Source organism: Sinohyriopsis cumingii, chromosome 15 (genome assembly GCF_028554795.1).
Source record: "Sinohyriopsis cumingii isolate HCF-2022 chromosome 15, ASM2855479v2, whole genome shotgun sequence".
Taxonomy (NCBI): domain Eukaryota; kingdom Metazoa; phylum Mollusca; class Bivalvia; order Unionida; family Unionidae; genus Sinohyriopsis; species Sinohyriopsis cumingii.
The window spans coordinates 57,102,539-57,117,607 of NC_142975.1; the positions used below are offsets into that span (position 1 = coordinate 57,102,539).

The 15,069-nt window shown below is 35.6% G+C and overlaps 1 protein-coding gene across 3 annotated transcripts in view; it reads right to left on the reverse strand.

Annotated features, from left to right (window-relative positions):
- The window catches only part of LOC149781851 (arf-GAP with coiled-coil, ANK repeat and PH domain-containing protein 2-like), a 211,292-nt gene that overhangs the window by 55,620 nt on the left and 140,603 nt on the right, over positions 1-15,069 (reverse strand). For all 3 annotated transcript variants that reach the window (XM_089936039.1, XM_089936038.1, XM_089936037.1), the window contains 2 exons: positions 10,001-10,156; positions 4,968-5,082 (listed from right to left, as the gene is read on the reverse strand). In XM_089936039.1, coding sequence (XP_089792165.1) covers positions 4,968-5,082; positions 10,001-10,156 — 271 coding nt within the window. The remainder of the gene's footprint in view (positions 1-4,967; positions 5,083-10,000; positions 10,157-15,069) is intronic.

Genomic DNA, 15,069 nt, shown 5'->3' on the forward strand with positions numbered 1-15,069 from the left:
TAAATATTAGTTAAATATTAGCCATGTTGTGATTTAGTTATGTTTAACTGATTTTATCAAAAAATTAATTTCATGTACTAACAATATAGCATGTAAATCATCACACAACTGACTATAAGACACGTAATGCAGGGCATGTAAATTATCACACAAATGTATATAAAATGTTGATGACAGAACTGAAATATGTAGGTCTAATTGGTTATTCAATCAATTTTAACTTGATCATTTTAGCCCTTCATATAAATAAATCACACTTGCCCACACTATATTAACTTTTATGGGTGTACTTTTTTTTACAGGTTTGCCTACATAAGCATGGTGGTAAAGTGACTGGATTAATCTCATTTGTAGTACTGAATTTTATAACATTATATATATATATATATATATATATATATATATATATATATATATATATATATATATATATATATATATACTCTCAAACAACATAGCACATGATCTGCTATTGCATAATGAACAGGTAGATCAAGGTCTATATTAATTATTCTACTTATTACTTGAAAAAATTGCAAAGATCCAAACTTGCTGGTGTACTATACTCTGGCAGACCTGAGTCTATGAAATTTCAAACTGACTCCATCTTATGAGTGTATATGGCGCGTTAGGTTTACTGTCCTGATTGTTTCCTAATTCTGACTGAAAAAACATACCTACCAGAACATGTCATAAGAAAAACATGATGTTTAAGTCCCAAAACCAATGATATGTTCATGTTTATAGAAAATATGATTTCCAGTAAAACTTACTGAAGAGAGAGAGCGAGAGAGGGAAAGAAAGAAACTTTTGTTGACAGCATGATATATGCCAATAACCTGTAGCCTTTATAATAGTCTGAATATACCTTCCTGTTTGTTTGTACCCACAACTGATCTCAATAACGGAAATCTTTAATGTGATAAAAAGTGGAAAGAACTTAGTCAATTCATTCACTGATTTATAATTTCTAACATGAACATGACCAGAATGGCCCTAAAACTGACATTCTCTGAGCCCTTCATGCTTCACAGACTTTCCATACTAACACGGCCATGTTGCATAAATTATGGGTGAGCTTATTTTCTCAGAAAACATTGTGATGTAGTTCATCCTATTCAATAACTGCTGGATATTTCTGTAAATTACTATAATGCTGAAAGTTTAGTTATATCGCTATGCACACGTATATAGAAATTATACCGCTTGTTAAATCCATGTGAAAGGCAAATTTTGCAGTTTCCTTTCCTTGATTTGACATTGTAATATTGTTAACAAACCACATAGTATCTTCCTTCTATGCACATACAAGTGCAGTCATGCATACACCCATTTGCTGAAAATTGACCTGTCCAGGTACTGTAAATGACTGGCGAACAGGGTTGTCTTTTACACTGAAAACTCCATTTGGAATGAAACGTACAGACGATAATGGTGTTAGGACCCCACCTGAACAAAATCAGGTTTGAAATTATAAATTGATAAATGAATTAAGTTCTGTGCATCTTTTATCTCATTTGTGCTTTTTGTTTTTTAAATTGGTAGGGGGCACAAACAAATAGGGAGGTGTATTCAGACCATAGCAGTAAGCAGTCAAGCTAAATGCTCATGAAAAACTATCACCATAAGAGTTCATACAGTTAATTAATACAGAGGAAATTAAAATGTTTTCCACAGATTACTTACTTTAAGTGACTGACAATAGCTTGAGTGATTTTGTGTTGTCTTTTGAGCACTGCTGTGGGAGAGTCCATTTGACTAATTTACATAGATAAAGTATACCAAATTTAACAAATCTAAGAACAATTCCATTGAGTCTCTAATGAGTGCAAAGATAAACACAAATGACTTTTCCGTCAATTCAAACTTTCCAAAGAGCATCAATGTCTACATCTAATTAGGACTGAATTCCACTGTCCAATGGATGGATATATATATATATATATATATATATATATATATATATATATATATATATATATATATATATATATATATAGTGTGTGTGTGTGTGTGTGTTGGCGAGAAGGTCATGATATATGATGTCAAGTCTTGAGTTATGATACAGTTTAAGAACATAACGACTATTACGCCCATGGATAAACAAAAGTCTCTCTAAATATATGGTGTTTACAACTCTGGGACTCCAAGGACTTCTGAAAGTTTCCAAGCAATAGTTTTCCTTATTGAAACTGAACTTTCTCCATATGTTACTGTGTTTATCATAGTTGTTGGCAAAACAAGTAAATAATAATTCTGAATTTTAAAAGTTACATTTTATTCATTTTTAAAGATTTATGCTCCCTCTGATAAATTCAAGGAGTTTTGGGAATAATTCAGATTTTTTTTTAACTCAACTCTTTTAAAGTTCAAGGAATTTTCAAAACAGGTCTCGAATTGATCAAGGTTGTATGAATCACAGTAACTGTGCCCTTAAAATTAAAATGGGCGTAAGTAAACATGGGGAACATTTAGAAAAATGGAACATAAATAATAATAATAAATGTCTGTATAATGTTTACAAACTTGTGTTCTATGTCCAGTATATTAGGCAAGTTCATCAAGTGACAAATGCACTTGATTTTGTCACTTGGACTATGAAGCAAGCTTCTCGTTGATGGTGGAGTTATGTGTAGTCATTATATTTTTTTCAATTCTATCTACAGAAATTTGTGTATTGAACAATGTGAAAATAATTAAGTATTAATTTAGTATCATGGCGAATGAGAAGCATGATATTAGTACAGTCCTTAATGGATAAATATGTTCACAGTTTAGTGATGTAATACGTAATTAAATCCATCCTTTTAAACATAACTTGGCTTGCCAATAAAAGCACACCTTGAGTAGCCAATAATATAGAGACTGTTAAAGAGGAAAACATGAGTCATTCAAACCTGAAAATTAGGTCACTGTGACATGCTTTTGGTATGGTTCGGTGATTATCATTGAGATTCATCAACATAGCAATTTTCATGAGTGTTGGAGACACAGGGGCTAACAAACTGAGGGTGTAACAAACTGATGAAACTACAAAGTCACTCAAGTATTAAAATTATGTTACAATGACCCAGTTTTGGTATGGTTACTTACTCTTCTTGAGATTCATCAACAAGCAAAATTTCATGTAAAAGAAAAAGGGTCCAAGTGATTGAGGGACTAACATATTAATAGCCGAAAGAAGTCCCTTAAGGTGAATATGATTGATAGTCTGATATAAATACAATGAATTTAGAGCTCTTGGAAAATGACTGAAATTAAAATTAATGACAATGACAAAACTGAGAGTACCAGGAGTGATAATTCAACCAATCAAGCATAAAGAAAACGAAATAATCACACTGCTTTTATCCTCAATAAAATCCCAGAATGAACAAATTTAAAAGTAATTTTCATTTCGCTAGCAACTATTCAGCACTCTTAAAAACAGCCCATGAAAGATCTACTGTATGTGCAAGCACTGTCGTTTCAATTGTATAGTATCTATATTGTATAAATTCTTACACTGAATAAGAACATGTCAAAATGGTTGAACAATAATTTAGTATCAAAGTGAACTACTTGTATAAATTTACAGCAGTAATGTAAAGGAACTTATGTTCATAATTGTGCCAATTAAATAAGTAAGTAATAAATAAATAAATAACAAGGGCCTCCTGAAAGTGCAAATGGCCTGCATTAACTCGACCCAGTCGGCTCTTAGAACACCTTTTTAAGGAAAGCTGAAGAAAACAGTCATCAAGATCTAGTTTTAGTATGGACAAGACACTAACATCGAGATGCATCTATAAACCACTTTTCATGTGCAGGTGAAATAGGGTCCAAGATATTAAGGAATAAACAGCTGAAAATACAAAAGTCACTCAAAAATTCAAATTAGGTCACAATTACTTAATTTTTGCATGGATGAGTTACTTTCATCAAGATGCATCTACACACCCATTTTCATGTGTGGGTGAAATAGGGTCCAAGAGGTTAAGGAATAAACATTAAAGTAGGCTTAAACTGACCAAGTCTTGGTATCGACGAATTTATTTTATTACGACTGTATCTACATACCAATTTTCTTGTGTAGGTGAAATAAGGTCCAAGATACTGAGGAAGGGTGTCATTAATAAACAGATGAAAATGCAAAAGTCACTCAAATAGTCAAATATGGTCACACTGGTCTAGTTTTGGCATTATTGAAATATTTCTCCCAAGATGCAACCACATACCAATTTTTGAACATTTTAGTGGAAATAGATCAGACATATTGAGGGAGTAATGAAATAAAGAGAGAGTAATGAACAATTGGCCAAATGTATCATCTACCACCTACTTTACTGGCAAGGAGATAAACAGTAAATAATGAAGAAGACAGGAGCCCCTGAAAGTAAAAGGGACCCCATAAATTCAATCCAGGATTTTTTTGAAATTCTCCCATTATACAAACGGAGTGTGGTCTGTCATAAATATTTTTATTTCCTGAGCATAACTCTCCAACAAGTTATGGTATTTCAACCAAATGTGGTACAAATGTTGCATGAGTTACTTTCTAATACTTAAAATCTTCCACATTCATTACAATTTATGTTACCAAGGAAACAAACAAGCATAAGTAGTATAAAAATTGAGAGTAACAGACACTGGATACTTTCAGCAGAAACCTGGACATAAGTGGGGATTGGGAGGGTGGAATGTCTGGGAATTACCAAAGGCAGATACAATTACAGATCTTCTGTTTTTCAATGCCTGGACTTACATGAATTTTAGTTATCATGCTGATGTAATTTCCAGTGAATCATAAATGTCTAACACCAAAAAATATTCAGCAGACAAGTTATCAAAACTTACTGAAGAAAATAATTATGTTTAAGTTCTTGACTTTTCACAGGTTTTACCATGTGTCTTGTTTCAAGATTATTATCTTGTGTAAACCGAACTCATTGTTTGTAGTTGGTATCAACAATATTAAATAAATGTACCTCCTGTTCTGTCAGCCTCTTCTCTGCATCCCTGTAGGCCTTGGACACCCCATTCTGTATTGCATTAATCCATGCCTGGCACTCCTGTTCTGAGTCTGCTTGCAGCATGTGACTCCTGCAGACAGAGAGACAGACCGACATTTTAAAGTCTGACACAGTGACAGAGGGGAGAGAGAGAGAGAGAAATTGATATAAAAAAATGTCAAACATAAAAAGAAGACAAAGGAAATCACAGACAAAAATGATAGAAAAGTGCACAAGATGGATAAACTTAGACATAAACAAGTATACAAAGAGAGGCACAGAGACCTACAGACATTGGAACAAAGAGGCAGTATGACAGAGAAAGGAGAGTGACAGGAAATGAGACAGATAAAGACAAGCATATCCAAAGTCACAGTGTGAACACCAAGGATTAAGTCAGTGACAGTGTTTATTCTCTTTGCACAAGTTAGTTAGTTAGGGTCCATACCCATGGCTACAGTCAGTGATAGTTAGGGTCTATACCAAAGACTACAGTCAGTGATAGCGTTATCTTCTGTCTGCACAAGGAAGTTAGGGTCCATATCCAAGGCTACAGTCAGTGATAGTTAGGGTCTATACCAAAGACTACAGTCAGTGATATCATTATGTTCTGTCTGTACAAGGAAGTTAGGGTCCATATCCAAGGCTACAGTCAGTGATAGTTAGGGTCTATACCAAAGACTACAGTCAGTGATAGCGTTATGTTCTGTCTGCACAAGGAAGTTAGGGTCCATACCCATGGCTACAGTCAGTGATAGTTAGGGTCTATACCAAAGACTACAGTCAGTGATAGCGTTATCTTCTGTCTGCACAAGGAAGTTAGGGTCCATATCCAAGGCTACAGTCAGTGATAGTTAGGGTCTATACCAAAGACTACAGTCAGTGATATCATTATGTTCTGTCTGCACAAGGAAGTTAGGGTCCATACCCATGGCTACAGTCAGTGATAGTTAGGGTCTATACCAAAGACTACAGTCAGTGACAGCTTGGGTCTATACCCAAGACTACAGTCAGTGATAGCATTATGTTCTGTCAGCACAAGGAAGTGAGGGTCCACACCCACGGGTACATTCAGTGACAGCTTGTGTCTATACCTAAGGCTGCAGTCAGTGACTGCTTGGGTCTATACCCATGGCTACAGTCAGTGATAGTGTTATGTTCTATCAGTACAAGGAAGTTATGGTCCATACCCATGGCTACAGTCAGTGACAGCTTGTGTCTATACCCAAGGCTGCAGTCAGTGATAGTTAGGGTCTATACCCATGGCTACAGTCAGTGACAGCTTGTGTCTATACCCAAGGCTGCAGTCAGTGATAGTTAGGGTCTATACCCAAGACTACAGTCAGTGATAGCATTATGTTCTATTAGCACAAGGAAGTTAGGGTCCATACCCATGGCTACAGTCAGTGACAGCTTGGGTCTATACCCAAGGATAAAGTCAATGATACAGTAGCTAGGGTCAATACCCAAGGCTACAGTCAGTGATAGTGTTATATTCTGTTGTAGTCATTAATAGCTAGGGGTCTATACTCAAGGCTACAGTCAATGATAGCGTTAAATTTTATTGTAGTCATTAATAGCTAGGGTCTATACTCAAGGCTACAGTCAGTGATAGTGTTATGCTCTGTTGTAGTCATTAATAGCTAGGGTCTACACCCAAGGCTACAGTCAGTGATAGTGTTATATTCTGTTGTAGTCATTAATAGCTAGGGGTCTGTACTCAAGGCTACAGTCAGTGATAGTGTTATGCTCTGTTGTAGTCATTAATAGCTAGGGTCTACACCCAAGGCTACAGTCAATAATAATGTTATATTCTGTTGTAGTCATTAATAGCTAGGGGTCTATACTCAAGGCAATAGTCAGTGATAGTGTTATATTCTGTTGTAGTCATTAATAGCTAGGGTCTACATCCATGGCTACAGTCAATAATAATGTTATGTTCTGTCAGCACATGGCAGTTTGGGTCTATATGTTTCTTTATGGATTGCTACTCTTCAATTTAGGCAAATGAATTTTAATCTGGTCAAGCACCAGAAGAAAAAACTGTGAATAGTGTGAAAATGCCCATAAATAAAGGACTAAGGAAGTCTGTCATATTGCCCATAATTAAAGGATTGAAGAAGTCCTCTCAAACTGCCCATAAATAAAGGATTCAGAAAGTCGTCATATTGCCAATAAATTAAAGACTGCAAAATATTTCCCATAAATCTTCCAAACTCTTAAAATATTCACCAACATTATGTAAGAGTACCTTAAATTTACAGTTTATAAATTTAGGCACTATATCTAAACAGGGACAAATTACTTCTACACAAGTCATTCATTCTACACATTCATAAAGCTACAAGACACAAATGAAGACTTCTGTCTCTCAATACATTATTAACACTAAGAATGCAGGGATACTGTAATGAATAAAATGACAGGGTAAGCATCACGCATCTCATGCATTAGCACCTTAGTATTACTAGTTTCGTGGGGTACCAATTTCATTGTTGCCCTGAGCCATGAATATAAAGAACCAATGAAAAATTAGCCACATATGATAAGAAGCCATTGCCCCCATCACCCCTCTCATCTTTTTACTGTTTCATTCCTAGCAATCAACCAATCTTCTTGATAAATCAATGTTATTTCTGTAATCAGGTAATAAATATTTGCTTTTACATGTTTTTCTAAACCCTATGAAAATAGAATTGTAAAGCATTTTATACTGCTTCAATTCACAAGAATCTCTCCCTATGATGTCTGCTAGGTATTACTTCCACTAATTGCCTTAAACTGATGCATTATCAGATAAGGTTTGAATGAAAACAACATGAGATATTCAGACACTGTTATTTTTTAAAAATGAAATAATAAGAAAATCATACTATAAATGAAAATGAGATAAAATGTGTATTCAAAATGATTCTTCATTCAAGTGAAACTGTTGTTGAAAAACATAAATCCTTGTGAGAGCAAATCTTGTTTTATCAATGCATGCTTAGTCCCAATGAAGAACATGACTGTAAATTACTAACACTGTGTACATGCACTAATTACTGCATATCAATGAAGCTCACACTTCACCGATATTTTAACAAATTCGTTGAATCAACATTGTGTCAACCAAGTCCGCTGGTACGCACAAATGTTTGTTGGGTAAATAATCCTGAAATTGATCAATTAGTAAATCTAATATACTCAAAGTCAGGGGTACTAAGGTTCAATCTTTCACACATTTTGTTCTTAGTATTGAAGAGACTGTCATTTGTTCTTTGTATTCCTTATCTGGATTATCTGTAGACAGGCAATACCATGCATTTAAGTACCAATGAATGTTTCTCTTTTTCTTTTTTTATAAAACTATGAAAAATGACACACATAAAAATAAATAATACTATACTATATCCCCAGTTTACAGCAAGTTCACTCAATACAACTATCTCTGAGAGAAAAACAAATACCAGCACATGTGATGTAAATAACTGGACCACTGTCCTACTTTTTCCCTGGTCAAGGGAAAGAACTCTTCAAAGCTAATAATGGTACCTGCAAAGAAGCGTTCTCAGAGGCCTACCTTTGTTATGACATTTAAAATGGTGGACAAGTACTAACACCTGGCATAGCTCTGATATTTATGTACCTTTTAAACCACCTTCTTCTCTGATTATCAAATAAACATTAAAATGACCAGAAGATTTGTCTGGTATTAATATTGCCAAGTGACCACTATACACACTGGGATATTAATGGAACAGTCCACAAAATTATCAGCAAATTCAATCTACCTTTTCCCATCAGGTGTTCCTGTAAATGAAAAATCAAGAACCAAAAGAAATGCGTATATTGTATCAGTAATGAGCTATCTGTATCAACCGTTAGCAAAACGAAAAGCTCACACCGTAAAATTGTTAGCTAGCAGTGCATAATAAAAAGGAGTAAATGATGCCTGGTGTTCACTGAGAAAATGAGGAATAAGACAAAACAAAGATAAAGAGATTAAGTGTGAGTCAAAAATGCATAACTAAAATCAAGGACTGAGTAAAACCCAAAAAGGTTGACATGCTCTCTCTCTCTCGTTTTAACAATGCAGTTCTGGTCCATAACCACCAACCATGTTATGTTGTTGTTGTTGTTCTAGGGTTTAATGCCATTTTCAGCACAAGATAGGCTATACATGGCAGCCAGTATAACTGGTGGAGGAAGAACCCTGGAAAACCCAGGGAAGAACCACCGACCCACGAGAAGCTACTGGCAGGCTTTCCCACATACCCACAATAGCCGAGCCCTGGACTCAAACCCACGCAAACAGAGGTGAGATGGCAGTGATCCGGAATGGTGAGCATTTTAGACCACTTGTGGCCCCACCATGTTATGTACCGAACATGATATGGTGAGAACAGTGTTATAAACTAAAATGCAGAATATTGAGAACAGTGTTATAAACCAAAATGCAGAATATTGAGAACAGTGTTATAAACCAAAATGCAGAATATTGAGAACAGTGTTATAAACCAAAATGCAGAATATTGAGAACAGTGTTATAAACCAAAATGCAGTATACTGTGAATCACATATGTACCCAATGGCACTGTACCAGGTATTATGATCTAATTCTGTCCAATACTCATGTTTAAGAACAAAGAAATTAAGCTAGAATACTAAGATTCGTGTTGTTTTATTTAAATCCATACAGTCATTAATATGATAAACCAATTCAAATACAATGGTTTAATTTGCTAATGGAGTCCATAGTGGTATCACATCATAGCCAGAATCACATAAAAACAAACGACAGTTGCATCTCACTCTAGAAAAATAGTACAATTGTGTAATGACTTGCCTAAAAACACTTTATCCTAAAATTTTAGGCACTACTAATACCACTGATGGGACATGATACCTATGTTTTGCTCTTTGTTTACCCAGTTAAGACAAAAATGACTCTTGAGTTATGATTACAAGGACAAAATGAGAAAAGCAAATTATTATCATATGGTGAAAAATATAGAAGGAAAATAAACCTTGCTGGAGAGAGCACTTCAAAGCAGAATCTCCGGTCCAATTCAAAAACAGGTTTGACTGTACAGAGTCGCAGGTCTTCCTCCATCACAGTCGCTTTGTGGTCCTTGGACCGCTTCTGGTACACCAACTGATTCTGCTGAATGATAAACCACCTCCTGCAATAAACGAAGCTGATTTAATGAAAAAGTCTACTCTCAGATGAGTGACTATGCTATTGACACTTGGAAATTATCAGCATGACACTGTGACAGACAGCCAGATTGTTTTTGTCTTTTCATATTATTTCATATTATTTCCCAAAATTTCAAACTGTTACTGCTTAAAAAGTTGGAGGACTCATGGTACTAATTCCACTCCAATGGTAAACATATGGAAACACTATCATATTCAAAATTCAATAACTTAAAATTTATGGGTGCTGATAATGACACCTATAATTTTTCGTGCACATCTAACCTTGGTGCAAGCTTATGTGTGGAGAACACCATATGACCCGCGGCAATTTGTTTACATACATGTGCATGAAACACGTGTTATTGATTCTGCACCAAATGAATCAGGTGCTACTTTCAGTATTGAGTACTCCTGAGTCAAGCCTGTAAAAATGCTAAAATTGCATCAGTAGAAATTTGTCAATATTTTTTTTACATTACATATAGGATAAGCTCTCAAAAGATATTTTTCCTAAAATTTTAATTTTCATTATTAACCAATTATGGACCACCAAACCTGTAAATACTCTATTATTTCTTCACCCATTTCTAGACTGGTTCACAGTTCTTCTGTATAATTAGTACTGTGTGTCCTGAAGGTAAGATCAGAGTGGTCTCCCTTTAGACTGAGCAACTGACCACAAATTTTACCATTCATCAGTTACTACTTATCAGAAGTACATGCTCTTCCAAAGCTGGCCTTGGGAGAGTGTGCCTATGTTGTTATTGGGGAATTATTATCAAATAAACATACTGGACTTCAAAATATGTAATAGGTGGCAGGACTGATATTTCCCTTCCTCACCTGGCCCGGCTCTGATCTCCCAATATGTGGGAAGCAGTTTCAAGTTTTATCTGAGATATCTGGGGTAACAGTGCTAATCAAGAAAGATTACTGAAATTTTAAAAAAGAGCAGCTAGAGTTATTCTTGATACTGATTTACATGCATCATCAAAAAATCTCTTACAAACTCTGAAGTGGCTTCCATTTGAGCAGAGAACTCAGATTCAAAAGGGTTTACTGGTCTATGAATCCTTACATGGATTATGTTAAATGTAACTTGTTGTCGGGCATTTCTGCACACCTAAGGTTTACATTGACCAATAATGAGGCAAAATGCATACCAAATTTGACCGATTGACGAAAATAAAATACTGCAATGCTTACCTTCTGAAAAGAAGCAATTGTCACCAGAATATTCTGTTCAGAATAATATTAGTTTTGGACATAATAGATACCACCCCTGTGTTTTCTTGACTCACGATATGTCGCCTATTCAGTGCATAGCTTTGAAAAGATGAAATGTTTATTAATCGGGCTATGGAAATGAAATACATTGTTTTGGACTGTTTCTGTCAGCATTTTGGTTGAGTAATTAGGTCAGGTTTATAGCTGGTTTTACAAAATTCAATGTAACAATGCCAATAATGCCAATAAATGGCAAGAGATATTAAGCAAACAAAACTGATTTAATAAAATAAATAAGATATTATGTTGAAGAGAACCAACAATGAATATGATTTAATGTGTTAACAATGTCTTGTGTATGGGGAAATTTTTTTTGCTAAGGAATTTAGAAACAGACTTTATGCCGAGTAATTTCTTAAGAATCCCATTCTAGCGGCAAGTGACAATCTGGATAGCAGACGATGTTGTATGTGTGGGACAGTTTATTGCAAAATTGGAAACTTGGATTAAAATACAGTATTGTTTTAAGGAATACATTTCCATCTTTTATATATTTATTTATCTGTATGATTCTGAAAGATATATAACAAATAGAATTTTCTGGGTTACAAGTTTAAAAAGATATGGAGTAGGTCTTCATGTTGACATTTAGAAATAACATTTTCATGTGTATTTAGGGTAGAAATGAAGGCTATTTTTGTAAACTTTATATTACTTCCTTAATTAAAGGACCATCGTTCTTTATCAATACAAATTGGATATTCGACCAAAAACAACACGTGATCCAACGTTTACAGAAATGTCGTATCGTTGTGCAGAATTACCGACGTGCAGAATTAGCTGACATGATGGTACATATGTATGAAGATTCATCTCAAACAACAATTTATATTTTACCTAAACAAAAATTCTGAGTTTTACATAATTCATCCCAAGCTGTTAAATAGCTTCGGTGTCAACATCTACAGAAAAAATCATTTGTACGATTTTGTTTAATTCAGTATTACTACTCTTTAAAACATTGTTATATCATGTATTTACCTAATGTTTTACACATGTTCACTACTACTCCTTGTATTAAGGCCTTGTGCATATTTTATTGTAGCAGTAGATCAATTATCTAGTCTTAATAGCATTTATTTTGTAAAGACACCTCATCTTGTAAAACTGTGGGAAGACATTTTTGCTCCAGTAAATAGTGTGCAACACATCATAACTTTGCTGCTGAGTGGCCTGAAAAAGTAGCTGGTTGTGCAGCTGATATGGTCCCACAAGGTCATACTCAGCACTTTGCAATTAAATCTGTATCAGACAGAAGCATGACAATATCATACCCAACCCCAATCCCATGGTCTAAATGATGCTGGTCAGGCAAAAGTTTTACCCGAATGTTATGCAGGTGACAACTATCCCAACCTGAATCAATACAGAGAAACATTCATCTTGGGTTAATTTTGTGCAAGTTGAATGTATAACCTGATGGATCCAAGATGACAAAGGCTGTGCAGAAATAGTATCCTTACATTCTTAGAGTGGTAACAACAAGCAAGATCTCCCTCTCCTGATCAGTTCAGTACGTTTCAAGCACCACTTCACAGCCCTAACACAGAATCCTGTGATAAAAAATGTGTGCTAACAGATGGATGGACAGTGGACAACAGACATTCACATGAACTATTCTGGTCAATGATCAGCACACACACAAATGAATCAATGTGGCTCCAGACAGTAGTTTGCAGGAGACCTTGTTCAGCCACATTAAATCCCATGGTAGGTTCCATTTTGGACAAAGGTCTAATGCCTTCAGTTAAGACAAATGGAACTTAGCTAGAAGGTCAGAGAAAAATTTGTTCTGGCCTAGTTTCTCTCTTCCAAGACAGCAACACATACAGAAATTACAGATCAATAGCTCTTGATTATGACTGGAACTACTTTTTGAGAGGACAGGAGAAAGTTAACCACTTGTGGTAACCAGGCTTTCATAATACTGGAAGAAAACGCTTTCAAAAAGCACCTAAACAAATTTATCCAGATTGTTTGCAAAAATGATCCTGAGTCCCTGTTTAACAAGAGCCTGGGTTGTAAGTTCATACCACTGGCAGAAAACACTTTCAGAAAGTTGGGGGGTTGCACCTGAACAATTCTATCCAAATTGTTTGCAAAGATTCTTCTTTCTGAGGCCCTGTGTTACCACAGCCAGGCCTGCAATTTCAGCATTTCTGGATTGGGACTGAATACATGCATTTCTGGATTGGGATTGAATACATGCATTTATGGATTGGGATTGAATACATGCATGTGTGGTTCTTTCAGAAGGCAAGCAAAAAGCATGATTTTCCCTTGAATCTGCTGCTTAAATCTGGAGGTCACAAAATAGTGACTTTCCACACATGAGAGAGGCATTTATAGTTACCGGTAGTCTCCAGTTGGATTCTGTAAGTTTCTAAGCGACACTGGGGAATCAGACAGGCTGGTAGAAAGGTATATGCATTAACTGAGTTCTGTGAAACAGCATCAACTGCCAGGCTTTTAGTTCTCGAACTGGCAAGATCAAGGCTGTGATCTTTGTATCCGTTGCATTTGCAAAGAGGTCCACAATGGATTACTTTAACATCAGAAGGCATAAATTCAAACTCAAGACTGACCATTATGTGTGAATTGCTTGACAAGAGCCTGCCTGTTATGTGGCAGACTTAATAATGGATTTGTCGTTAATGACACATCCTAGAAAATCCCAAAAGTAAAAGGAAGAGACTTGGAGGCGTTGTTCTGTCACACTTTCACAATAATGAAAGTTCATGGAATGAATCAGAGCACCCTTTCCAGAAAATATGTCCTACCAAATATGAAAGGCATTAATTAAGTCTTTCATCTCCAGGAGGGCCATTTGCATCACAAGCTCATCAAGGGAATAACCCCCCACCACTGTTGGAAATGCTGGCAGATGATGAGCAACCTATCCTCACTGCATCCATGCAGATCATGGTTTCTGGAGGTAAAGAAGATAACTCACTATAAGTCAAGAGAGATGCACCACGACCATTTGTTTAAAAGGGTTGTCATCTAAACCACAACTTTTATAAGACATGTCTGAGGATCTCACAAACCAGCAGCCCAAAATGAAAAAATCTGCAGCTGCATTAAGAGGACCCAAGAGTGAAGAATTCACAGCTGCAATATGGATCTCCAAGCTGATGCAAGACATCACTAAGACAATCTTCAAGGCACATTCTTGAAGAAGGGAAACAAAATTAAAAGAGGTTCTGAACATCCCATGAAGAGTTAAGACAAAATCATCCTGGTTTGATAAGGTCTCCATGGTGAAGCATGCGAGGAAAAATTAAATTTGTTCACGTCTCTTTAAAATACTCACCTCTGCTTCTGGAGAATGTCATACAGGTAATTCAAAGTCACAAAGATGGAGGTAATTCTTTAAGTGTGACATAACTCTGTCAATTATTCTCACGAACACTCAGATACTGAGGTTCAGATAAAGATGGACAGCCCTAGTCAATGGTATCCTCAAAGTAAACATTAGGAATTTCTGGGAAGGCATGTGGAGGTCCCTAGTCTGAATATGGTTGCCCATACATGTTGGCTCAGTGAGCTTCAGTTGATTAACAACTGGAATTTGTCATTTCATTAGTTTGGGAACTAGAAAATGTAT